Source organism: Poecile atricapillus, chromosome Z, assembly GCF_030490865.1.
Source record: "Poecile atricapillus isolate bPoeAtr1 chromosome Z, bPoeAtr1.hap1, whole genome shotgun sequence".
In the NCBI taxonomy this organism is placed as follows: Eukaryota; Metazoa; Chordata; class Aves; order Passeriformes; family Paridae; genus Poecile; species Poecile atricapillus.
Genome location: NC_081289.1, coordinates 21,796,280 through 21,822,225, shown reverse-complemented (window position 1 = coordinate 21,822,225; position 25,946 = coordinate 21,796,280). Strand labels below are relative to the sequence as shown.

At 43.3% G+C, this 25,946-nt stretch overlaps 1 protein-coding gene across 1 annotated transcript in view; it reads left to right on the top strand.

Moving 5' to 3' along the window:
- Nucleotides 1–25,054, top strand: part of LOC131573234 (phenylalanine-4-hydroxylase-like) — a 34,580-nt gene extending 9,526 nt beyond the window's left edge. Inside the window, exons 3-13 of the mRNA XM_058826982.1 lie at nucleotides 4,547–4,730; nucleotides 10,067–10,155; nucleotides 12,318–12,385; nucleotides 14,697–14,893; nucleotides 15,269–15,404; nucleotides 16,321–16,390; nucleotides 17,863–17,919; nucleotides 18,932–19,027; nucleotides 19,349–19,482; nucleotides 21,565–21,680; nucleotides 22,247–25,054. Of these exons, the coding sequence (XP_058682965.1) occupies nucleotides 4,547–4,730; nucleotides 10,067–10,155; nucleotides 12,318–12,385; nucleotides 14,697–14,893; nucleotides 15,269–15,404; nucleotides 16,321–16,390; nucleotides 17,863–17,919; nucleotides 18,932–19,027; nucleotides 19,349–19,482; nucleotides 21,565–21,680; nucleotides 22,247–22,290 (1,191 nt within the window). The 3' untranslated portion in view covers nucleotides 22,291–25,054. The remainder of the gene's footprint in view (nucleotides 1–4,546; nucleotides 4,731–10,066; nucleotides 10,156–12,317; nucleotides 12,386–14,696; nucleotides 14,894–15,268; nucleotides 15,405–16,320; nucleotides 16,391–17,862; nucleotides 17,920–18,931; nucleotides 19,028–19,348; nucleotides 19,483–21,564; nucleotides 21,681–22,246) is intronic.
- Nucleotides 25,055–25,946: the final 892 nt, after the last annotated feature.

The following is a 25,946-nucleotide window of genomic DNA, read 5'->3' as shown; positions in this document are numbered from 1 at the left end:
CCTCCAGGAGTTTGGAAGGAAGACCCTAGCAGCTGGGAAGGAGAAGATGGGGAAGCACTGTCTCCAGATGAGAAGCAGGGTCTTGGGCAGTAAAGCTGAATCAAATGGCTGTCTTTGCCTTTGCTTTGAGAATCCATGGCTGAAGGCACCACTGTAACTTTCTAAGTCCTCTGATACATGAAAATTAAGCACTGAGTTTATACTTGTGCTTCTGAAAGTGTCCTCCCTCATGAAACCCTAAACTATACCATGGCAAGGATTAAAAGAACACGTAATCTCTTTCTCTTTGGTACCAGAAAGTGCAAGTAAAATCTTTCTTTTGGGAGATTTTTACCCAAATTCTCACTTAATGTTTATTAGTGTGGTCAAAAGTTCTTCATTTGGTAACAGTGTGTCTCCTGATGAAGCCAAGCTGAATTGACAACAGTCATGAAAACCAACTGCAGCTGGATTCACAGCTGTACTTAGTTTTAGAACCAGCTATAGGAGCATTTAGTAATTAGTGAACAGAAGGATGAGTGAGTTTCACAGGAAGTAGTAACTCATAATATTTTCAGAAAATATCCGTCCCTACTGAAAGCTTCCCTGTGTAGCTATGAACATCCAACTTTCCTTTTCCAGTAACCAGGCCATTAAACAGAGGGTGGGACTAAATTCTCTTGGCAGTGACCTCAGTGAGACTGCCGGTGTAGTGCAACACCAGTCTGGTTTTCTCTTGCTGGTGTGGGGCAGCTGCAGCATAGGCGGTACTCAGTAAAGATGGAATAACTGGAATAACCTGGGCAAGGGGCTGGAGCTGCTTCACAGACTCTGAAAGGGAGCCAAGGCTGAAATCCAGCACTGTGAGGTAAGGCAGGAAGGGACATGGGCAATCTCCTCCCTGCATCCACTATTGTTTCTGTTTTAAATTGATATTTGCATCGCTGCCCCCTTCTAACTCGGTTAGAACTAATTCTAACTTGATTTTGGAGCTCCAAGAACGTCTTGAGACTTCCTTCTCTAATGGGCAGTGATAGAGGTTGATTTGGGTGTTAAAATAACAAAAGCTGAGTTTTCTGCCCCTAGGAGTGAGGGTTTTAAGAAAAAAGAACCCTACAGCAGACATATGATTGTATGACAGCATGTGTCCATAGGGGAGAGACTCAGCCTCTCCCATGGTCACAAACCTGAAGATGAAGGAGAGAAGTCCCAACCTGCTCTCCAAGTTCCTTGCAGCTGCAAGGGGTGGTGGGATGAATTCAGCAAAGACATGTCTAATCTCGCTCCATGGGCTCATCTGATTCCCACCAGCTCTAAAATAGGAAGGGCAGAAGAGATCCATGTTCATAATTCAGGTGGCAATCCAGCCACAAATATGTGACAGTTGACGTCTTCCAAAGGTGTTAGGTTCCATCAACAAAAAATAGCTCATAAAAATGGAACAACTTTTATTAGCTGACTTTTGAAGACATACATTGTCAAGTGGTCAATCTCTACTAAAAAAACAGATAGAGATTGAAAACTGCTTAAAATGTACAACTAAACCAAAAAAATTATCTCTATTCTCCTTTCTCAGGTAACTATTTGTCTCCAGAAGTTGGAGCTTTAAAGAAAACATCAGCTATTGGGAGAAATGTGATGCAATAGCAAGATTTGGCAACATCAAGGATACAAAAAAGTCCTGAACAATGTGAAACTATGAAGATTAAACACTAGATGGAGTAGTTGGACTAGAATGAAATTGAGACTTGTATTGTAAAGCAACTCTAGTAACAGAGCCACTGTAAATATTTTGAAATCAAGGGTTTAGTAGCAAGGCACAGCACGCAAGAACATATTTTTCCAGGAGTGCCAGTTCAGGGAATTGGATATATGCTGCTGGATTCTTGCTCTTAAAATAGTCACCAGAAGGGTTCTCCCTTCAGTTTCTCTGCTGTGAAGTTCTGAAGTCTCAGCACAAAGAGGTAACAAAGAGGTTGGCTCTGTACATTGCTGAGTGGCAGATACCCCTCAAATAAACAGCAAAGCAGCTTGTTACTCTGTGGGAAGGTGTTCTGCTTCTCTCAGGTGTAAGGAAGGAGGTAACTTTCTTTGTGGGCTCCTTCTTCCATGGGCTCTTTCCTCCATCTTCTTTTCCCCCCACCTCTTTGTCTCACAGTCTTAGGTTGTGATAGTTTGAGAGGTATTGGTAGTCCTGCTGCCTTAAGCATGTCTCGTGCCCACCCTGCAGTTTATCTCTTCATTCCCAGCCCCTGAATCATTCCATTCATTTTGGGGGCATTGCTGTCTGTGCAGCTGCTCACTGAGCCCAGCTGGAGAGCTGGTACAGTAGAAGAATCACCTGATCAAAAAACAAAAGGATATAGTTTAAGGAGCTTTCAGCCCAGAGAAGAGAAGGTGCTGGAGTGATCTTATTGTGGCCCTCAAGTACTCAGAGGGGTCCTATAAGGAAGAAAGATGGGGACAGAGTTTTAGCAAGGCCTTTTGTGATGGCACGTGGGATAATGGTTTTAAACTAAAAAGTGTAGATCCAGAGTAGGTATAAGGAAGTAAACTTTTAGGATGAGGATGCTGAGACACAGCAAAAGCGAAGCAGCTCCCTGTGCCTGCTCTCTGTCAGGAGCTCCCAGTGCCTCACCACACGGATGGGACAATGTGCAGTCTGTTTGGGAAATGGCTTTGGAGGCCTAAAACAAACTGTCCCTGGGGCCAAGGACAGTGCTGCCCATTCTCTCCCAAGAACAGCATCTCTGGAGAGCAGCAGTTGGTGAATGTGCTTTTGACCTTTTCAACTTATTGTATTGGTATCTAGCCAAACAGTTTGAGTTCATCTGTAGTGTGCCATGCTCAGGGAACAGAGTAATGACATATATGTTTCCTACCAAGGAATAAACTGCCTTTTGTGGAGGAGTAAATCAGTCCTTTGCTGCTGATTGCCAGATGCCCTCCAGCGCTGTGCAAGCACTGAGAGGAGCAAAGAAAACCCTAAAGAGGCTTAGAAAGAGGGATGTACAGTTAAAAAATCTTCCCTTTTTCTTCCTTGTAGGTCAAAAGTAGAACCTCACAGTGTTACTTTGTGGAAGAAATCCTGACCCCGCTGTAGCAGGAGATTAGACGTTGACACCAGCAGGGCCATCCCTTTACCCCATGGAGTTTGAAGTCATCTTTATCTTGAAAGACAAAAACCAAAAGTTTCTCCAGGGATGCTGATCACCATGTGTCAGCCCCTCTTGACTCTTCTCTGGGTAATGATTCTATGATTCTGTGGCTTCAGGCCAGGCCTGGCCCAGATTTCTTCCAGAGATTTGTGTATTCCTCCCAGGGGACAGAAGTCCAGACCTGGCCATGGCATGCTGTGTCTGCAGCACCAGTGTGAGTGACAGGAAGGTCAGGTGGCAAAATCAATGCCTATAGAAGCCTGTTTAAAAGGTTTTTCTAAAAAAAAAAAAAAAAAGGAAAAAAACTAGTGTTTTCATATTCAAATTATAGTGCTCAGTAAAACATTGAGTTCAGTTAACAGGGGTAGACTTTTCTTTTGGACTTTCTGGTTTTGTTTTGTTTTGTGTTTTTTTTCCTGAATTTTTTTGTTCAACTGCTTACTTGCAGTTGCAACTTACACATCAACATGGCAGCATGTCTGAGGTCAGGCTCCCACTGGCTACAGTCGTCAATGCTATGGGTGCCAATGGTCTCTTTCTTCAGAGCTAGGAGACACTGCTGATGGTTAGCAAAGATATTTGGTGAGACAGAGCTCGAATTTCTGAGATAAGAAAATCCTTCTCTGTGAGGGTGATTAGGCTCATGAGCAGTTGCTCAGAGAGACTGAAGAGTCTCAAAACTTGACTGGACATAGCCCTGGGCAATCTGCTCAGGCAACCTGAGCAGATTATTGTACTTGCTGATCTCCAGAGGTCCCATTCAACATCACCAACTCTGTGGTTTAGAACATCATCTTTTTATTTGTACAAATGTAGGCTGCCTTTTTTGGTGCAGATCCATGTTTCCCTTTGGATCTTTGCCCAGCAGCTGCTCACAGCACTGGAAACTGTGTAGGTGGCCTTGCAGGTGACTGTGCAGAGGTTTGGCAGAAGCTTATCTCACAGGGTGCCCAGCTGCCTGCTCATCTAGTCTTCTGTCAAGATGCTCATCAAGACAGCATTCAGTTTCCCATGAGAGGATGCTCTACAGGTGGAATGCCTCCTTCCTGTGTTGAACCTGGGGAAATGTCTCTGTCAACACAGACAAGCTCTCATTATGTGCTTGAGGTACTGGAGTTGCCATTTACAATAGAAAGCCTGTTTACAGCTTGTATTCTGCTTCCACCTTCCTCTAAGCCTTCAGTAGTGCCTAGTCTTTGTGATGGTGCTCTGTACAAGGGTGAATCCCACATATTTCTCATTCTTCCTTTCTGTTTCTCTCTCTGTTGTTGAAGTCCTCAAGTCCAGTGGCCGCTTTTGAGTTATTCGGATGGTACAGTATGCTTTGTTGACTGACACATGTATTTATTCAGTCTTTGTCTTATTCCTTCCCCCATGAACTGTGGGATCAAAATTTCTCCTTCTTATAGGAAAAAGGTATAAACTTGACCCACATTGAGTCCCGACCTTCCCGTCTCAACAAAGATGAGTATGAATTCTTCATTAACTTGGAAGGCAAGAATGTCCCAGCACTGGACAAGATCATCAAATCCTTGAGAAGTGATATTGGAGCAACAGTCCATGAGCTTTCACGAACAAAGAAGAAGGACACTGGTAAGGATATGCTGACAAGGTTAACATTGACACAGACTATTTATGTCACATACACATGAAATTACTTTTTTTTTTCCTGCAGTAAAGGAGATCCTCTTGGGTCTTTATGATTACATTTCTCTCTCTCTGTTTTTTCTATACTAAAAGTTTTTCATTGGAGATTTTATGTCAGTGTAAATTTTTACAACGATTCTGACTAGAAATCAAAAATGGGAAACTAGGGAGGCTTCACCACCCACTTTGGTGAGAACAGGACTATCTTGCTATTACTGTAAGAAATCCCAGGGAGGTCAGTTGCAGTTCTGCCTTCTGAGGGAAATAAGGAAAGATTTTGTGAGTTGTTCATGCTCGTAATTCTCAGAGATTTGCTGGAGTTGAGGCTGCTTGGTGCAGTGGTGGCTGCCCAGCAGATAGTCTGAGACAGACTTAAATGCCTTTTCAGATAACAGATGTGATTTTAATAGGATTTCAGACTTTAAATACTTTAGGTCTGGATCTTCCTCTTCCTCCCTAGGAGCAACATGAAAGACCATTAATACCTTCTTGAGATCAGTGCTCGTAATCCTTTTACCGTTTCCTTTGTGTCCTACCCATGACATTACATTTGAAGATGAAAAAGAAGAAGGCAGATTCTCTTTGGAGTCAGTTTTCTCCATTCATAGACAAAGGGACAAAAGGTTGATTAGGTGATTTATGATCATGTTAGATTGAAGAGGTTCACTTTTGGGGGCTTTTTTATTTTCAGAAGAAAGATGGAGGACCTACTAGGGCTTAACATTAATTTTTCTAGTTACTATGAAGAAGTTAATAATAAATTTTACTAAATAATAAAGTTGTCTTTAAACATATGCCAGAATCAGACAGAGATACAGCTCTAAATATCATCCGGGAAAGTCTTGTGTGTGAAATTCTGACCTCACAGAAGTCAAAACTCCTGTGGTCAGCTGTAGGATTAGGATTTCACTGCATGTTACTGTGTTGATCAAAGGAGTTTTTGAGCTAGATTATCCTGTCAGTGCTTCAAAAAGGGACTTTATCCTCTTCTGTCTGAGAGGATAACTTGTATTTGTTAGTTTCAGAAATAGTATAAAATGGGAACAATTTATTACTGAGGAGAGGAAGATTGATATTTCTTTTTTCCCTTTCTCATTTTTTTTTTTTTTTTTAAATTTCAACTCAACTCCTCTCATGAGTAATAAGGGTCCAGTCCAGTCAAACTGAAATCCCCAAAGGACCATATTTTGAAAGGTCAAACAAGCCCTGCTTAGGGGATGAACTGTGGGTGGCAAATCCTGGGCAGAGGCAGCTACAAGGGCAGTGTGAGATGGGAACAGCCCGAGCTGTAGGAAGTGTGGTGAGATGCTGTCCTTTATCAGCGATGGCATTAACAAATAACAGGCTTTGTGCTGCATTTTAGGCCAGCTTGTCTTTCAAATGTATTCTCCTGGCAAATCTGGTCACAGTCCACAGACATGCTTGTGTGAAATCTTATTCCCAAAACACAGAACAAGAGCACTATGCCTCCAGGGAGCAAAATCTCAGACAGATGGTTTATGGGGATGTTGCCACACTCGTCTCAGTGGGCAGGTAAAGGCTGGGAAGGTTTTTCTTCCAGAGGCAGTCTGGAATCCCATGGGACTGATTCTTTTACTGCTGCCTAAGATGCTCTTATTTCTTCCCTGCTAAAGATTTTGCTCCTGCTCATGATTTGAGGAAGAAAAACTGTATTTTTCTGTTTCCTGTGGGAAGTACACAGTCCCTTTCTTGGGGCACTGCTTTGTGGGCACTCAGAGGAAACTTCTTTATTCTGCCTCTTCTATATAGCTCAGTGGTAAACACTGTGTGTATGTGTTTTCTTGGGCTAGGGATAAAGGAATGGCTTTTTTTTTCTTTTTCTTTTTTTTTTTTTTTTGGGTCACTTTAGCTGCTTTTAGTAGTTTGTCTCAACTAAATGCAAAATTTAATCGGCACATTCAAATATCGGTTTTGATGATACAGTTACACAGTTGCAAATATCGGATTTGGATCACCAGTGAAATTTTAGGTGAGAGTAGGCCAGCAAAGTGCTCCAAATCCAAATGTAGCTTTAGAACTTCAGACGAGAAGTCAGTTCCTGGGCCAAAAGCTCTTTGTGTAGATGGAAAGATTTGTTGTAAAATCACAGTGCATCACTTAATGTCTCTTTGTGAAAAACAAGATGGGTGTCTGCAGTCTACTTGGAGCCCATGAATAAAAGTAATTAAATATTATTCTGTTGCAGCATTAGGGATATGCAATTTATTGCATTTCTGAAACAAGCTGGGAGCTGAGGATCTGTAGGGGCCTTGTTTGCTAGACCCTGAGGCTGGCCAGAGCATTTGAGACTGTTTAAAAAAGGGCTAAACCTGGGCCTTGAACTGCTATAAATTGCATAGACCTGTCTTTGACCCTCCTCACAATGGTCCAAGTGGAGGATTCTGCAGAAGTCCTCGCCCCTGCTTTGCTGCCTCTCATATAAATGGCTTATTAGCATTCTGCTCAGCGTTTGACCCCATGGTAATTTGGTCACCACTTGGGTGTCCAGCACCATCCCATAAATGCTGCTGCTTCACTTACAGACAAATCAATATTTATTACTGATCAGCCCACGTTTGCTCCTCAGACCTTCACAGAGGGCCAGTGTTGCAAGAGCTCGCCCTGGCAATTCATTAATGGCTGTGCAGACAGACAGCGAGTCTGGCAAATGGGCGGGAGGAGGATGTTGCAAACAAAATATGGGACAGATTTAGCTGGGGGTAATTTGATTTGATCTTTTGAATAGTTTCTGGGAGGGCTGGGGACAGCATCCTGGCACATCACATCTAGGCAGAAGACCCACCAGTAGCCTTTTTTCACCCTGGACCTCGATGTGAGGGCTGTATGGACTTTATGAAGTGTTTGCCTCAGAACTGTGTTCAAAGTTGTTGATTCTTGCTTCCTTAAGAGCCGAGAAAGCTCAGGACTTTCCAGGACCCAACAGCATAACAACTTACACTGGTGCAAGCAGCACTAAGTCTCCTTGGGGATTTCCCTTTCACAGCCCACCACTTTAATCCAACTCTGCAAGCTCAGAGCTGCTCTCGTTCAGCTGCTGCTGGTGTTTGGGTAGGCAGGATCAGGACTTCATGCCAGGAAGATAAGTTGCTGCTCCTGTGTAGGGGAAAAGCAAGTCACCCATTTCCACGCCCAGACCTGACACCACGTCAGCCTGGAGTCAGTTTTTCCTCAAGTCTTTAATGAGGTCTGCACCAAGTACTAAGGCAATCTTGAGAATAAAATATTTAATGAAATAAGTCAGTATGGAAGGTAAGTCAGCAATGGTTCAAACCCTGCCCAGTGAGACCTCTCTAATTCAGGCCAGCAAAGCCCTGCAGACATCACTGCTGAAATCCAGTGCAGACTTCAGCCCCCACCAATTTTCTACACAGCCTGGACCCTTCAGGTCATGGTGCATCCCTGAGAAGAGTGGTTTTCTCTACAGCACTGACAAATCCTTTGCTGTGGGGCTGCCAGGCAGCTTTTTTTTCCCCAGTGCCTAACACAAAACCATTCACCAGTGTGCCTAACCCCAGGCTGGTAGTGGGGAGTCTGAAGCCCAATGAAGCAATTCCCCACCATCACACTAAGCTCAGTGATACAGCCAGGAGATAAACCCAGATAGAAAATGGGCAGGACATGGTGTATGTAGTAACCATGGATCAAATGGGTCTCTATGGATCAAACACACCTTTTTTTTACTCCCCCCTGTGACTAGTTTAAGTGAAGGGGTTGGAGGTGCAGGAAACTTTCTAACAGAGAGGGGAGAGAGAGTTTCTCGAGCAGCTAAGAGCTGTTTCTCGAGCGGCACATCTAGCAGCAGAGAAACCCATTTGGGGACCTTCCTGGGTCTGCTGCTGCCATCTAGTGACTTGCTCAGGTCTGGTTTCTCGGGCAAAGAGAAGCCTGCGCATCCCGGAGAGAGGCAGACCAAATCCCGCTTCTGCTGGGTTGGGAGAAGGCACGGCCGGGGGTACCGCTGAGCCCCGCGGCGGGTCCCTGCACCCCGGCAAGCTCCGGCAGCTTCCTGGCCAGCAGCCGCCTGGGCTCCCGGCATGGAGCCAGGCTGGAGATGGGACAGCAGTCAGGGGAGTGGGCTCTCTCTCCCTCTCTCTGCCTGGGGCTGAGCAGCGGCCCCCAAAGCGAGCCCTGTAGAGCCGCTGTTGCTGCTCCAGCGCCTCGGTGCAGGTGCCCGGCAGAAACCCACCGCTGTGAGCACGGCTGGATAGTCCTGGAGACAGAGATCCTCTTATGCTGTAGGTGGTCCAGCAGGTCTGGGGTGAGCCCCATCACCAAGGCAAGGTGGAGAACTCATTCAGCAGCTGCTGGCCGAGGATCAGGTTCACTTGGCACAGCCCCCAAAATAAGATGGGGAGATAAGGCCCAGCGTGGGCACTCCCAGCTGAGCAGAGAGCCACAGAGGGGAATCAGCTGTTTTCCAAGCACTGGCTGAGCAAACAACACCCATTAGTACAAGAAAGCTTCAATGAATTGCAAACTTTTTACTGATAGAGGCTGCCCCTGTTCAGTCCTTGTATTGAATTGCTGTGAAGATGCTTGACTTACTCTTTTCTTATCTCAACACATCACATCTGGAAATCCCTGTGATTCCTCTTTGTCCTTCACCTGATGTCCTTCTGTAACGAGAGGGTCACATAGGCATTACACTCTGTGTGGCCAACACAGTCCCTTCTCACATGCTTGCTGTGCCTGAGACAGTGCACACAGAAAATGAGTTGCAAGGCAGTAGAGAACCAGACCAAGGAAGTTAATCAAATTAATGCATTATTGTGTAATGACTGCAGTGACGTGACACTAGTCTGAGGTATTAGGATGCCATTTATAGTTTTGTTTCAGAATCCTAGCTCAAGTGGGTCTTAGAGTGTTTCAGACAGTCCAAAAATTCTTTATCCTTATTGTGGGGTTTCTTTTTGTTCCCTTGAAAGGGATTATTCTGGCTTATTGTGAAAATTTTCTGCATTTTGATAAGCCAAGAGACCAGAAGTAATAAACAGAACATCATAAACATTACAAGCTAGCTCTGCACCAAGGGTCAGATGCTCTTGATGTTCTGTATTCTTCCAACAGTGTAAAACAGTCACAAACTCAAGTCAGTTTCCTTGGTTTGTTCTTGTTTCCTACTATGGGGGAAAGGATTGAAAGAATTTAGCCCCTTGCCTATGGTTCTTTATATATATGATGAAAGGATGAAAATGTCAGAAGGCAGCCCAAAATCAAGTAACAAAGAGGATACCAGTCTATATTTATTTTCTGTTTTGCAGTACCATGGTTCCCAAGAAGTATCCAGGAGCTGGACAGGTTTGCCAATCAGATCCTAAGCTATGGAGCAGAATTGGATGCTGATCATCCTGTAAGAATTATTTTTAGCTTTTTTTTCCAATTATTGGCACTGATGTTTCTCTCATTTATATGTGCTTCCTTTAGTACAGATCTAGTAGACTGAATCTCACATGGTACAGGACAAGAAGGCTACCACATTTCTAGGGTTACAATCAGCCCAATCCCTGGTTATGGAATAAATCAAACCAAAGGCTGTTGTAATTGAGCAAATGCCAGGAGATCTTAAAAGTTGTTGTGGTTTTCAGAGCACAGGGCCACTGCAGGGACACATCTAGTCTTCCCAGGAGGCTCTGATGTAGTAGTGATTTCAGGCTCACTTTACGTATCACTAACAAGAAAAAGAAGCAACATATCATAGCCCAGAGAAAGAAAGACTTTTTTCATCCTTGATTATGTACACATGACTTAGCTCCGTGTATTGTTATGTGGATGCTAAATCTCACACGGTACTTTTATGGTGAAACACAACAAAAGAAAAGGTTCTTGGTTCAAAAAGTTTGTGGTTTAAATGGTAGCATCAGAAAGTTTTTTTCATTGACTTAGCTGATAAAAAAATTTGTTTTGTGGTTTTTTGGTTGTTCAGATACAAGAATATTTTCTGCCTCTATTCCCTCTCCAAGCAAACAACAACTTATTTTCATTTGTCAAAACACGCTGAGTTCCATGCAGTGCACCAGAAATTGCTGCTATTAGTTTAATTGAGATAGGGTGATTATAAATAAATTACATGCAGCGCACCAAAAATTGCTGCTATTAGTTTAATTGAGATGGGGTGATTAGTTATTCACTACCTATTGCTTAATTCGAGACGTGTTATGTACCATGCACAATGATTCATGATGTTCACTGTGGTCATATGAAAGGCAGAATGAAAGGAGGTACACTGAGCCAATGGCCCCCTTGTGTGTCATGCGGGAATAGACCAAGATTGTATGTGAAAAAAGAACCAGAAGAAAAGAAAAAAATATATAAAAAGGAATGAAGCATCTCTCCTCCGGTTCCTAGAATTAGTTAGTGAGCACTTGTGCCTTAAAAAAGAAAGCCAGCTGCTGGGGTAAACAGGCGTGACAGTCCACAGAGTGCAGAAAAAGAGAAATTAAAGTAGACCGTGTTTTTAGTAGCTAAGTGATGCATGGAATTTAATAACAATGACCTCCATGACAGGTTAATCTTGAACAGTGCATTTTTTTTCAGCCATTGGTTACCTCTTTTTGATTCACACCCTTGAATTTACACTCCACTGCAGCTGCCTCCTGTACTTGGTTGTGTTTTATGGCCCCTCAGTCCAGTTGTGCCATTCAGCACTAAGAGAAATGTTTATGGACTGCTGCAGCACCCAGGAGCTGTTCCAATTTGTCCTGCAGAAGGGCATCCTGGCTTGGAAGGAGGATGTTTCTGCATTCCAGCTGGTGAAGGCACTCCTAGTCCTGAGGATCTTTTAATCTAAACAGCAGGCACACTGGGGTAGAAGAATGGTTATCCCAGATGAAGATTTAGAGGTTTTATTTCTTATCCTTGGGTTTGTTGCTAATTAGCTGCAAAGGTCAAGCTCCCAGCCACAAGGTCTATTAGGCAGTCTTTGTAGTCATTAATTGTCTTCAAATGGTTGAATTTGTACTACAAGTAGGGTTTTTTGGCCTGCTAAATGGCTACTGATCCTCCAGCAGTTGGAAAATGAGCACTTTTAAGCGTGGTTCATGATGAAAATCTGCCTAAAAGGTCCGATTGAATCGATGTTTGTGTTTCTAATGTGTTTTGATTCTGCTCCTCTATAGCAGCCCAGCTGTGCCAGGGACAGCAGCAAGCTCCACGGGAAACCAGAAGGGCATGGTTATCCAAGCACTGATAATTCTGGGTTGCTCTCGCCAGGAGCACCTCATTGTTGCTGTAAAGGAACAGTTTACCTATATTATAGGAAATGAGAATGAGAAAACGAAAAGGCTTGGGGGACGAGGGGTGGAGAGGAGCTGTGGCTGAGTGGCTGCTCCGGCGGCTCTGCAGCCCGGGAGGGAGCGGTGCCCTGCGGGAGCGGAGCCTGGCAGAACGGAGGCAGCTTTCCCACCGACCTTGCTGCACTTGCATGCACCAGCCACACCCGAGGGTGCTCTCTGGGAGGAAGGCTCTTCACCTTTTGCACTTAGGCGTGGGCTGACCGTGGCCATTTCTCTTCAGGGGTTCAAAGATCCCGTGTACCGGGCCCGGAGGAAGGAGTTTGCAGATATCGCCTACAACTACAGACAGTGAGTGCCCACGGCATGGGCAGAAAGCAAGCCCTCATCTCCTGCCCTCTCCTAGGCTGCTCACCCTGCTGGCCAGCCCTGCTTTTCCACAAGCATCCTCCTGCTGTTGGCTTTTCTCTGCCATGTGTTTAAATCTTCCCGTTCGTGCATTTATCCCCAAATCGCAGCAAAACAAAAGTAAATTGTTCCAGGCACACGTTCAGAGGAGACATCTCCCTTCTCTCCCCACAACACCCCTCTTTCCCAGCTTTGTTCTCTAATTGAGCAGCAGACTGTTGCTACTACAAAGACCTGAGCATTGAATAAATCTGGTATTCCCCATTGAACTGGGGCTGAGGGAGGAGTGCCTATCATTAACATTAAAGCAGGATCTGCATACACTATTAAAATAATGAGTAGCTTATGGTTCTGCTGCTAATCCTGTGTCTGTTACCCTACTTTTATCATGCCTAATCCAGCTGCAATCAGCAATTTAGGCTTTCATTTCCCAAGAAAAATAAATTAATAGAGATGATAAATTCAGTCAGAACAGGCTTATTTGATTGCTTTCAATGATCAGATCTGAAGGAAAAAAAAAAAAATATGTTCCCGGAGACACTCACATGTATAGGTCAATACTATTGGGCCTGATTCTTGCTGGACTGGTAAAAAGTGTGTTTGCAAAGAAAAAATTAACATATATTGTAAATCTTGGGCTATGCTTTGCACAGGATCAAAAGATAGCCCCTGAGCCAAAGAGCTAATAATCAAAAAATAAGAGACAAAATAGGACTGGTAGGTGGAAAGTACAAAGTGTCAGGTGAAAAAAAGTCTGAAATCCAGTTTATAGCTAGAAAATTTGGATAAGATTTGGTGTCCAGATGTGAACAGATCTATTGTCCATTCTTTGATATCCCACAGAAGATACAGAGAAGTGGGCAGGAGAGGCACAACCAAAGTTATCAGGCTTCACTGAAAAAGCAAGGGTTCTTAAGTAGTGAAGGTGCTACACAGCTGCAACAGTGAGATGGGTCAGTGCTTGCTTGTGTTGTATTCTTCCTAATATTAATTTAATCTTTTTCTGTATCCCTTCTTTTGCATCTGTTCTGTCCTTTTCCTTTGTGCTGTTTGTCTCTACTTCTCCTTTGCTATTTTGCCTCCTCTCGTGATAGATTTACCCACTGTTTTTGTTGAATGTTCAATTTCCCTGACTTCTCTTTTCTTTGCTTTTAGCTTGCCTTTTCCCTCTGCCTTACTTTGCTTCTGGCCCCATTGACCCTAGAAAATTTTTTTAATTAAAATTTGAAAGGTTTTTAAGACAGAGCTTCCCCCTGTAGCCCTGGAAAGTGGTTGAGAATTATTTAGGAGTGCTGTAGGAACAAAAAATCCCCCAGCAATCTTCATAATTCAACGTGTTTAAAGCTCCACAGATCAAGGAGAACTGATATAGAGAGACAGAAAGTGATGGTTCTCCAGAGGAGCTGCCCTGAGGCTCAAGAAAAAAATGAGGGAGTGGGAGATGGTGGGGTGTCATCAAGAGTTTTACAATGGATCTCTGGAGCTTGGAAAGCTTCAGAGTTATTCTAGCAGTGCTGTTAACCCTATTAAGTTACTTAAACCCCTTTGATTTTTCAAAGCTGCTGGGTTCACCTATGACCTTAACATTATTGCTAAGAAGTTGGTTATTCACAGGAGGCCAAACTGCACTGCTAGTGATGTACAACTCCTGTTAGCTTCAACTAAGCACATGGAGGCCTGAGGGTGGGATTTAACTCATAAGTACTCCTTACAATTATAAAGTCCAACTGGCTGAAGTCTGTGCCTCTTATGGCACAGAGAACAGATCAGAATTTCTCTGCCACTGCAACAGAGTTTTATGGATCTGATGGTTTCATGTGTTTACAAAAATAATTAATATAATGCTCACTACAGCAAGTAAAACAGCTCCTTCATATCTAGAAGGAAAATAAATTGGAATCAACAGCCAGCAAGTATTTTAGAAGAATGCCTTTAAAAGACAAAAAAAGCACTGATTTATTTTTAACACAATAATGCAAGGAGCATTGTCTAAAGGCCATTATCTCAGCCAAGATCAGTAGAGTCCTTTCCAGCCAGTGCCTAGGGACAAGTGAGGCTCCTTTTGCACCTGCGTGGCAGCCCAAAAGCATCTCCCCTCCTGCACCAGCAGCTCCTGGCCAGCCCTAGTAAAGCTGCAACATGAAGAACATTTACATGTTTTGTAAATGGCAAGTGGGAAAAGACAAAGAGCATGATGTTGATGGAATAGGACATTTTCTGTGGCTGCTATTGAGGGTATCCATTTTCTTTCTAGTGGCCAACCGATTCCTCGTGTCACCTATACAGAAGAAGAAAAGAAAACTTGGGGCACTGTCTTCAGGGAGCTGAAGAGTCTGTATCCAACTCATGCTTGCTATGAACACAACCACGTGTTCCCACTGCTGGAGAAGTACTGTGGCTATAGGGAGGACAATATTCCCCAGCTTGAAGATGTTTCAAATTTCTTGCAGAGTAAGTTCAAAGCACCTAAAAGAACCAAATGAAATGAAAGGTCTCAACCATCAGTGGGGGGTGGTGCTTCCAGAGAAGGAAAAACAATCCCTGATTTATCAAAGGTTCCCTATGATGTTTGGGCGCATCACTTAGCCTGTGTCCCAGGTCCTTCTCTAATGCTTCCAGGGGTACAATGGGACAGATGCTCAGATACTGTGCTGGTGGTATACCTGGGCAGAAAATTGCTTGCAATTAAACTCTATTTAACATAAGGAGATTAAAAAAAAAACCCCAAATCAACCATCAACAAACTTTTCCTGCTGTGAGGAGTCTGGAGAAGGCTAAATCAAACATATCAGCTGTTTTTAAGATGCTGTCTCTCTGTCCCTTCAGGCTGCACTGGGTTTCGGCTGCGCCCTGTTGCAGGCTTGCTCTCCTCTCGGGATTTCCTGGCTGGGCTGGCGTTCCGAGTGTTCCACTCTACGCAGTACATCCGCCATGGCTCCAAGCCCATGTACACCCCAGAGCCGTAAGTACTCTGGCACACCGAGGGTGTAAAGCTGGAGCACACCAGCAGCAGGGTCAGTCCAGCTGGGAATAACTGCAAGGGACTCTGCAGCACTCCTGGGAGCAGAGCTAAGGGAGAGCAGCCAAGGCACTGCTCTCTTCTGAAAACACATATGCAGTGTTTCTAGTCTGTTCAACAGTCTGCATCCACTTCTGCAAGTTCTCCTGGGGCAGATGAGATCATTTTGCTAGTGAAGGCTTGCTTGTGTGGTGGCTGGGATGCAAGAGAGCAGTGCACAAGGGCATTTGGCTAAGCTATTAGCACTCAAGTAGTGCAGCAAGGACTCAACCTGTTGCAAGCAAGCTCCTGGCAGTAAGATAGGAGAAGCCCAGACCATTTAACCCATCTCTTTTTAATTTTTGGAGTGTTTCTCTCTGTCCCTGTCCATTGTCCTTTTCCACTTGCCATTTTTAAAACAGATTGCTTATTGTGCTTCATATTGTTGCAATTCCTCCTTGTTTTTTTTTTTGCTTCCTACTTTTCACAAACTCTTTTCCCTTTCTTTTTTTCTCTTTTTGATTTTTCTTGTTTTCCTTCCTCCTTACCCCATTGTCATCATGCCAGGTTGAAATGTCTTCCACAGACTTGGCCTTTTTGGACATCTTACCCCCTTCCCATCACTTCCCTGTATTTGAAAAAATCCAACAGTCCCTGCTGCTGAGGGATGTATGACACAAAAAATACAAAACCCCTGGGATTTGCATGCCTTTCCATCACAAGAAAAGCTTCAGAGGAAAATGTTTTCCTGTGAATGATATCTGCTTTGTAGGAGCAAATGCACTGCACTCTTGACTGTGTGCTGGCTCTAGGGCATTTTTTCCAGCATTTCTGGACTTTTCCTGAATCACAGTTATTCAGATGTCATGTTTTCCTGCAGTGATATTTGTCATGAGCTGCTAGGACACGTGCCGCTTTTTGCTGATCCCAGTTTTGCTCAGTTCTCCCAGGTAAGTTACTTGGAGGTTATATTATTTATATAGTCAAACACACAGTAATTCAGAGCATGATCCAAGAGCTGTGAAGGGTGATGAAGAGTCACCTTTAAGCATACTGTGTAAGAGTGGCCAAGATGGCTTGTTTATTGCTTGAAATCTGGACACAATTCACATAGGTGAAATCATAAAGTCCCACTCCAAGCATGATCTTGAGTGAGTTGCTTTTTGACAGGTGCTGTGAAGCCATCATCTTAAAACCTCCCTGCAGATGTTGATCCTTCTGAGTGAAGTCACGTAGCTCATGAGTCAGATGGATTATTACCTCACCATGATATTCAAATGTTAGGGAAAGTGGAGATTTTGTTTTGTTTTCTGTTGAAGTGACATTGGAGGCTGAGTAAAGTGAGGAACTGTCTCAGCTGTTAACATGGGAGAAGGCTGGAGAGGAGATTCCTTTTTGGTAGTGTTAATGTCTCTGGAAAAGAAGCCAAGGCCTGGTGAAGCAGTAAACTTTTGGCTGCATCCTACCAGAAAACATGGAAATACATGAAGACAGAAAGGCATAAAGACAGAAAGACTGACAGATGAAAGAGAGAAACAGAGGAGGGAGAGGGAGAAAAAAGAAAGGAAAGAAGGTTAAAAGAAAGAAGGAAAGAAAAGGCAAGAAGTAAGAAAAAGGGAATGGAGGGAGAGAACGTAGGCTTAATGTAACATCTCAAAAGACAAAAGTCAGTGTGATCTAATTAGTAAGTTCTCAGTATTGTCTTCAGGCTTAGCCCTTTCCCAGAACTGGTGTTTCCTTCCAGATAAGCCCTACTGTACCTTGGCTTACTAGGATTTGACATGGTGAGAAGCTGGTCCAATGCCTGTGCTGTGTGTGGGGGGAACCCTCTGACTTTTGCACTGTGCAGTCCTCAGTAGAGCAAATCGAGAAAGGAACCTGGTTATATGTGGTCTCATATGTGTGTTTTAAATCCAACTGTTGCATGCCTCCTGGAAAAATCTTTAGCTCCCAAGGTATGAATAAGCTCTTTCAAATCATGCCCTGTCATTCAGAAAAAAACAGCTCATTCAAGCCTCCAGGAAAGCTCCTTTAATCAGGACCCATCAAAACAAAGAGGAATATATAAGGTGTGTAGGTGTGATTGATTTGCCTCCTTTTGTCCCTATCATGCTCTCAGATGTTCATTGTAGACTTGATCAAAAGCCTGTCAAAGCAAGAGGAAAATTTTATTTGACCTCAACGGGCTTTGTACCAGGCACAAAGGATCATGCCTTGTAAATGACATTTGGACAAGACTCTTTGTTCATTTTTGGAGAGATTTCTGGTTTAAAATTGATCTTGCATGATAGGAACATGTCCTGTAAACATTTGTGTGTGGCAGTAAGCAATGGTAACATTTAAAATGTGAGCAATTACATAAGACGGGGCAGGAAGAATGTTTGCAATAAACAGCTTGAAGAATAATGGTTTATTGTTACAGGAAATTGGACTGGCATCTCTGGGTGCTCCAGATGATTTCATCGAGAAACTTGCTACGGTAATTTAATAAATGAGAGCTCAATTTTCCAAAGCACCCTGTGTTGTCTTAATTCTGCTGCCACTGAAGTCACTGATAGAACTCCCATAGAGCTGAATGGGATCAGAGTGAAGACCATGATTGGAAAACCCCACCCTGAAACAGTTGCACTAAAGGAAAATAGCTTTGGCACCCCTTATTCAAAGTGACAGTTGTGATTAAACACAGAAGCCCAAACTAGATTTCCTCCAGCACAAACATATTGGGCAAGAAAAGATTATATGTTACTACATCCCCACAGGAAATTTCAAGAGGCAGCTTCTGTATTTGTTTTACCTTCAAGCATCTCTTCCACTTCGCCAGGCAGGCAATATCCTCTGTAGTCAGCATAGATCACCTGGGTGTTACTCTGAGACTACTGAGACCCAGGGCTGCAAACTTTGAACAAAACCAGGGATCCTCCTCTGAGATTAGTGTCCCCAGTGCCAAATGGAGGCCATCTGGGCAAAGAATTCCACCAGCTTCGACACTTCTGATAGATGGGGCAGTTTTTTCTGAGCCAGGGCAGGTATCCCTTCAAAAGGACAGACCCAGGAGTCAAATTAGGCCACACTCCATCTTCATTCCCTACGGCACCAACAGCGCCTGCTCACGCCCCTGCTGCAGTCAGATGCCCTGTGTGAAGCAGAACTCTAATTTTTCTAAACTAAGGTTCAAACTTCCAGGGTTGGCCAGCCAAAGGAAAGCTTTATTGCTATAATTTCATTGTCCCTGCTGACAAAGATAAGCACAGTAAAACACAGCTTTGTTTGTCATGGAACTGAACTGATTCTCAGAAAGAATCTAGTGCTGTGCTTCTCCCAGGAGAAGAATTTTAGTCTGAATTCAGACATTTATTGCATTTATACACTTCAATTTGACACAGGGCAACATTTTGCATAGAAATGAAAACCCCAGATGTATTCAAATAAATGGTGTACACATATTACTTTTTATCAAGGAGTTGTAAGTTTCTGTCTCATTTTCTTTCCAGGTTTATTGGTTTACAGTGGAGTTTGGACTATGTAAGGAAGGAGATTCTCTCAAGGCATATGGTGCAGGGCTTCTGTCTTCATTTGGGGAGCTGCAGGTGTGTTCTAGAAAAATATTTCAAATATGTTTATAATTATTCAGATTTATTTTTGAAATGTCTTTGGATCTTTGGTTTTGCTTCATACTTTGTGCATAGATGTAGCATGAAATGTAGTATTTCATTATAGAGCTCTGATATATGTGTAGGTGTATGGATGCACAGGGAACTCACATCCCCTTCTTTCCCAGTAAGTGACTTTATCACTGTATACCACAGGAGCAACTCTTCCCTGTCTGAAATGGGGTGGCTCTTTATTTCTTTCATAGCAAATTCGAACACTCTTACACTGAAATAAATTTCTTACCTTTTTGTTCATAGTATTGTTTATCAAGTAAGCCTGAGATTCAGCCTCTTGTCCTGGAGAAGACTTCTGTGCAGAAGTACCCTGTTACTGAGTTCCAGCCTATCTACTATGTTGCTGAAAGTTTTAAAGATGCAAAAGAAAAACTAAGGTACTCCAGTCATTCCAGAGAAGAACCCATTCTTTCCTGCTGCAAATACAGTGAATCTCATTGCCATAATGGGTCTCGGGTTGACAATCATGTTTTGAGAGGCATTAGAAAAATTTGTGCAATACTTAATGATAACAAACATTTTATATCCTCAGAATCTTGGGGAAAAATGAGTAGTAACAGGAATATACCTTATGCATGAAGACAAGAATTTGTCCTAAGTGTAACTAAGAGCTTCGTCTGTCTAACCAAAATGCAACAAAAAAAAATTCTGTTCAGCTGCAGTGATACCAACATTTAAGGTCAAATCTGGCTAACTAATGCAAACCAAGTAACTTTGCCATTACTAGAATTAGCAGTTCTTGTAAAAAAACCAAAAATATCTTGTATTATCTACTCCTTTTTCTCTGAAGTTATGTCCAGGTTCAGCTCTGATTCTTCAAATGGGAATGGCTCAGCTTGTGTTGGTGTTTGTCTTGGTTTTCACCTTGACAGCATTCCTATTCCTGTTAAAACACCAACACACCACCATATTTCTGGGTGTTAGTCAAGCCACTGGGAGTTAACCTGGGTTCACACTCAACATGTTTTTCACTTGGAGATGCTGGACTTGTTCCAGACCTGCAGTCCCTTATCTTCCTCTATCATTCACAGATAAATTGTGTTACATCCCAAGATACTCTGCTACCTCAGGGTCCCCAGCTCTGAGGTCTTCCTAGCTCTCTCCCCTGCTGCTTCCTTAATTGTCATAAGTCTGAAGCTTTTCCTTGTGCCCTTTTCTCTGGGGAAATACCTGGGAAAGATGGCATTCTCTTCTGGGCTGTGCTTTCCACTTGAGGAAGTGGAAAATCCTGCTTTACTTAGCTGAAACAAAATATCTTGGAGCTTTTTTTCACTCGTTTCAGTGACCTAATTGAAAAAATGGTTAAAATAGAAGTTCTGGGGGTTGGTCTAGTGCCTGTGTTAGTGACTTGAATCTAGACATGCATGTTTGTGGGTCACAGAATACCTTTCTGAAAAATTATTCTGAGATTGACCTAAAAGATCTCAGTTTAAGGCATTCGTCTTCTAACTGGGATCTTCAGATGAGATTTAGGAAAGCCATCTTCTAATGTGATCTCTCCTCTTAGAAAAAATAGACCAATGCTGCTAAATTCATCATAGTCAATGTAATATTTTTTCACTCTCACACCTAGTGACCTGCCCATACTGAATTCTGATTGAGACAATGTCCTTAGCTGGTGATAATAAGGTTTAAACTGAAGAAGCTTTGTGGGGGTGGCATCCAGCATATTCCACTGTTCTAGTTGTATGGGATTTACCCTGCTGAGTCACAGTCTGTGTAGTATGGCTCCATAATCAACTCCTGCGTGCTTCCCTTCCTCTTTCAGCAATAACTTCAGTAATCCAAAGCAGATATATAAGCCAGTATCCTGCTGGGGTCTACAAGGAGCCTGGAACAATAGCTCTGACCATCTCATCCCATTCAGAGCCCTTCTTTCCACAGTTCTGTGGTTATGCAAATTAGTATTTTTCCCAAGACACCAAAATCTTAATGATTCTGACATGGATTTAACTATTTTGCAACAGAGAATGCTGCTTCATTCCCTTAGCTACCGTCTAGCTCTTAAATTCCCTGAAAGCTACCAGGTAATTTAAGAGCTAGAACATGTCAGAAGTTAGGTCTCTGCTTGCTCCTTGGCATGCCAGGATAGACCCTTGGCCTTAATTCTCCTGGAGCTCACACTTGGATTAGAATTCCTACATTTTGCAGTAACGAAAGGAAGATGAGGTTTTCAAGCTCGGCAGATCCCAGTTGCTACATAGCTGGCCTGTACCAGGAGCAGTGTTGCCATGCCAATAGCTTAGTTAGTCTTATTCAGAAAAAAACAGGTGGTAAGGACAAATGCAGTTACAAGGGAGCTGCAGAACACTGTAGGTCTCAGATCAGTCAGTAGGAATTTCAGTTATTTCCTCCCATAGATTTTCTTATCCTCACAATCAACAAATGCACAGACCAAGAAAAGAGTTAGGGAAAAAAAATAAATTCAACTGTACATTTGTTTATGTTTTTTCCCTCAGGAAATTTGCTCAAACAATCCCTCGTCCTTTCTCTGTTCGCTATAATCCCTACACACAGAGGATTGAAGTCTTGGACAATGCAAAGCAGCTGAAGAACTTAGCTGACACCATCAATAGTAAGGAACTGCAGATTTGTTACCTTGAATTCCTCAAAACTTGGGCCAGAAATAGGAACCACAAGATGGATTCCATCTGGTTGCATTTAATGCTCTGAGCCTATCCAAGATAAGGCAGCATACATCTTCTTTCTCGTGAAAAAATTACTTCCCAATTCCAGCCAAGCTTCAACAAGCTTGACTGTAACTTGTTAAATCTGAAAAACCCATTTTTGGGGGAGATGCTAGAAAAAGTCAGATGGCCTTGAGGTGGATCCTGACATGTGGCTCTAGCTGTTTTCAGTAAGGAGGAGAAGGAGAAGCATAGCTTCCTCATCTTCCCCCTCACATTGGCTGGCCTGCTGAGAGCCAGCTCCTCTGATCCTGTGAGCCAGCCTCCTATGGCTAATGAAGGCAAAGGATGACTCTGCAGACCTAACTCCATAAGAACCTAATAAACGTGTCCAGTTCAGTGCTTCCCTGCTCACCTCATTCTTTAAGAGAATGGATATAAAGCGTAAAAACATACAGGAGTGTTAGAAATGTGTTGGTTCTGGAATTAACTACTCTGATTATTTCCTTTGCAGGTGAGATTGGGATCCTTTGCAATGCCCTCCAGAAGATCAAATGAAGATTTGCTGTAACCTGCTAGTGACTAGAAGCTATCATGTGCAAGTGCCAGTCTTGATCTAGCCTCAGTCTATTATCTTCTAGTGTACTGCATTAATACTTATATATCTTAATTGTTAGAGATTAGCAGAGAAACAGACATCTATAGGAGACCCTCAACTCTTCTGGCCTTCAGACACTAATCCATTTTTTTCTCACTAATGTATAAAAATTATCTTTTTCCTGGGAATCTGGAAGAAGTCTGTATACATTTTGTGCCAAAGGCTAGCAGAAGGAGATCTTCCCCATGCAGAGCTATAATCTGCTGAACCCATGAGGTCTGAGACCAGGGGTGGGATGTCAATGATGAACAGAGTGATGCCTTCTCTCACAGTCACTCTCCCCTCAGTGCTTCCCAGTTGTCCAAGATTCCCATGGAGTCTGAAACTCTATACCTTTTGGGGTATACAGGGAGATTTTTCAGGGTACAAAGGGAGATTTCTCTTCATGGACATATGCAGCTACTCACAGTGGACGGCTGATGTGTGAAGGCCACATTTTTTTGTGTGTGTGTCCTTCCCTGAGAGGTATCTCTTAACTTTCTGGTCTCACAAGGTGGAAACCAGCACCTTGGAAATGGAGAGGAAGAAGCCTGTTACAGTGCAGCTGAAGATGACAGAGCCTCCCAACTCCGAACTCACTGCATCTGTGGCTAGAGTCCCCACCAAAGCCATGGAAGACCTGGGTCAGCTCTGTCCCAGTCTAACAGCATTCAAACCCAAACATGTTCTCTTTCAAGACAGGTCCTAAGTAACACCACCTTTTTGTATCTCCACTGCCCGTCTGAGCTTTAATCTCCCTTTTTTTAGGTGAAAGCAGTTTTGTTTTTCCTGGAGTATATGTCAGCTGAGTCAGCAAACGGAACCAAAGGTGACTCCAGCTTAACTCAATGGCTGAGCATGGACAGAGGAGTTTTGCTGTTCAGGAAGCTGTTTCTGTATTTATCCAATAAATTTCACTCAAATCATCTAAATGCCCTCTTGGACTGGTTCACATTTTAGAGTGTTGCCTTGTAGCTCCCTGGTTGAAGGAGGGGACTTGGCATTGGAACAGAATGGAGCAAAGCGAAGCTGAGCAACATTTCCAGCTTGAAACAATTTTGCATCATGACACTAACATGGCTCAGGGGTCACATTTCTGTTAGAGGATTGAAAGATGGAGAGGGATTTTAAGGCTCATGAGTCTCATACCTGCCATAGTACTAATTTTCTATTTATGGTTCGAAAATCAATACTGCTTTAATGTAAGCATCATCCTTTAGGAAGATAAGAAAGTACAGTTCTTTTCATTATATATAGTGGGTAATAACATTAATCTAAGATTACCAGCTGGAACCCTTTTCAATAGACATATGCTTATGCAAAATGGTATCATTTTGGTGCTTTGAAGTAACCTTTTTTATCTCAGCATCTTTTTATTCCTTTTTTTTTTTTTCTCATCACATTGTCTCTCTAGATCTTTCAATCCCACTTGACATGTATTTTCAGTGTGAAAGTAGCCCATATGATATTATGTTATATTATAATATAATAGGACCCATGAGGTAACTGTATGCTACAAAGAGACAATTTCATCCCTAGGGTAAAGTCTTTCAAACTAATCCTCAGACAGCTTTCCAAGCTCCTCTGCTTCTGGCTGTTGGTATGAATGACAGGGGCGATAGTTCTACAGTGATATTGAGAGCCCAAGACTCATGATTTTCTTTTATGTGCAAGTGGAATGGTTAGAGACTATTGATGCCACATGTCTGGTTCTCTGTCCTTTAATGCAGGTTTAAATGAGCAATAGCTCCAGCCAAAGCAGCGTAGCATGGCTGCTCAGCAAGACAGATGAGAAAAAATTAAATGTTCAGCATTTTAAAAGCAGAGGAAATGTATGCAAAGTAGATTTTCACGCAGAACAAGTAATCTTGTACATAAGTACTTTAAATACTACAAATAAATCACATTTTAAATAGTACTCCTTAATGGGTGACTTCTTATTTCCAGGTTTAAAGAAAGTTCCAGCTATGTAGGAAAATGCTTTTTGCGTTATCTGACCAGTGTAAATCCTCCTTGTATGGTAACCACTCAAGTCTACCAGAATTAAATACCCAGGTAGGACGGGATGCCCATCTGAGTTGCTCCCCAGCACAGAAAAAGTTTCTCTCACACTGGCTGGTTGTTACTCATCCAGCCAAGATTATGAGCCTGAAAGAAACCCTTCCCAATGTGTGCCCTTACTTAGAAATGCACAACAAAGCCCAGCTTGCTCTACTTTTGCATACTCCATAAGTCTTGGAGTGCTACTCTGAGTAACCTATCCCCAGCTAAGCTTTTAAGTAACCTTCCTCTCTTCTGTCCCACTATGATGACATTTCTTGGTGTCCTCATCTCCAGCTCAGTTTCAGATGATCAAAGAAGGTTTTTGTGAGACCCTTTCCTGTACAGGGACATTGGCCCTGGCCAATGGTTGTGATGGAGGGAGGACTTTTTGGCACAGGTGGACTCCTCTGCATGTCTTAAGATGCCTACATCTGACAGCAGCCTTGGAGAAGGGACCAAAGAATTCCCCAAAGAATGCAGAAATTGTTGAAAATGGGATTAAGCACAGGAGCAGTCCACAGGAATGCATTTTGGACCTCCCTCTGCTGCTTCAAACCATGCTGGCAGCTGTCAGAGAAGACATTTTGATGTTCAGATGTAACCATCTAAATTAACCTAAATAAACTAAAAATATTAATCCTGCATCCATCTCAAATGAGTGGTGCTTTGCTCATACAGGATAAAGATACCAGCAATGGTACCAGATGAAAAAAGGGGCAGGTTGTTTGTGGTGATCAGACAGGGCCTTCTTCTCCTGTGCTCAGCTTTGCCACCACTGCTGGTGGGGGGAAGTGGGAAGAGGGTTTTTTCCTCTCGTAGTCCATTTCTCCACCCAACTAATTCAGTTGCAGCTGCCATTCAACCACCTCTGAGGTGCTCCCTTGCCCTCCTGGAGTCACCTGGGACACAAGGCAGGCCTGGAGGGTGCTGCAGTGTGCATGAGGGATGGGTTCTGAGTCAGGGGTGGGCTCTGCATGGCAGACAGTGGCCTGCCCCATGGCCCCTGGGCATGGCTGGGACACCCCTCTTCCCAGGCCAGCACTCACCACACCCTGCAAAGCCCCCTGCACCTGAGGTCTGCAGGAGCCAACATTCCTCAGGATGCTGAGACCTCCCTCCTGGGCATGGTGCTGCGAAGTTAGCCTTGGGTTTGTCAGTCAGTAGGGAAATAGATAAGGAAATCAAGACCTTCCCAGTGCTCTCTCTTAGCCCAAGAGAAAACTGGTGCTGTCATGATCTCTAGAAGACAAAATTTTGTTTATCTTCCACAGCTAGGGAAGAAGTAAGAGCACAAAAGAGCACTTAGGGGTGTGACTGAGCCAGGATAAGCTCAGGGACACATAAAAAATGGCTCCATCTGCAAAGGGAAGCCAGAGGGGTGGTCTTATCTCTGGACCTGCAGATGGCCTCCCCAGGGGGTCTGTTACACTGTAACTTGAGATTATGAAAATATGGGTGCTCATATCCAGAAATGTTCTTTTTGATGTCAAGTGTAAGGGAAGGGAAGATGTGCCTGCCCTGTCAGGACCAGCGC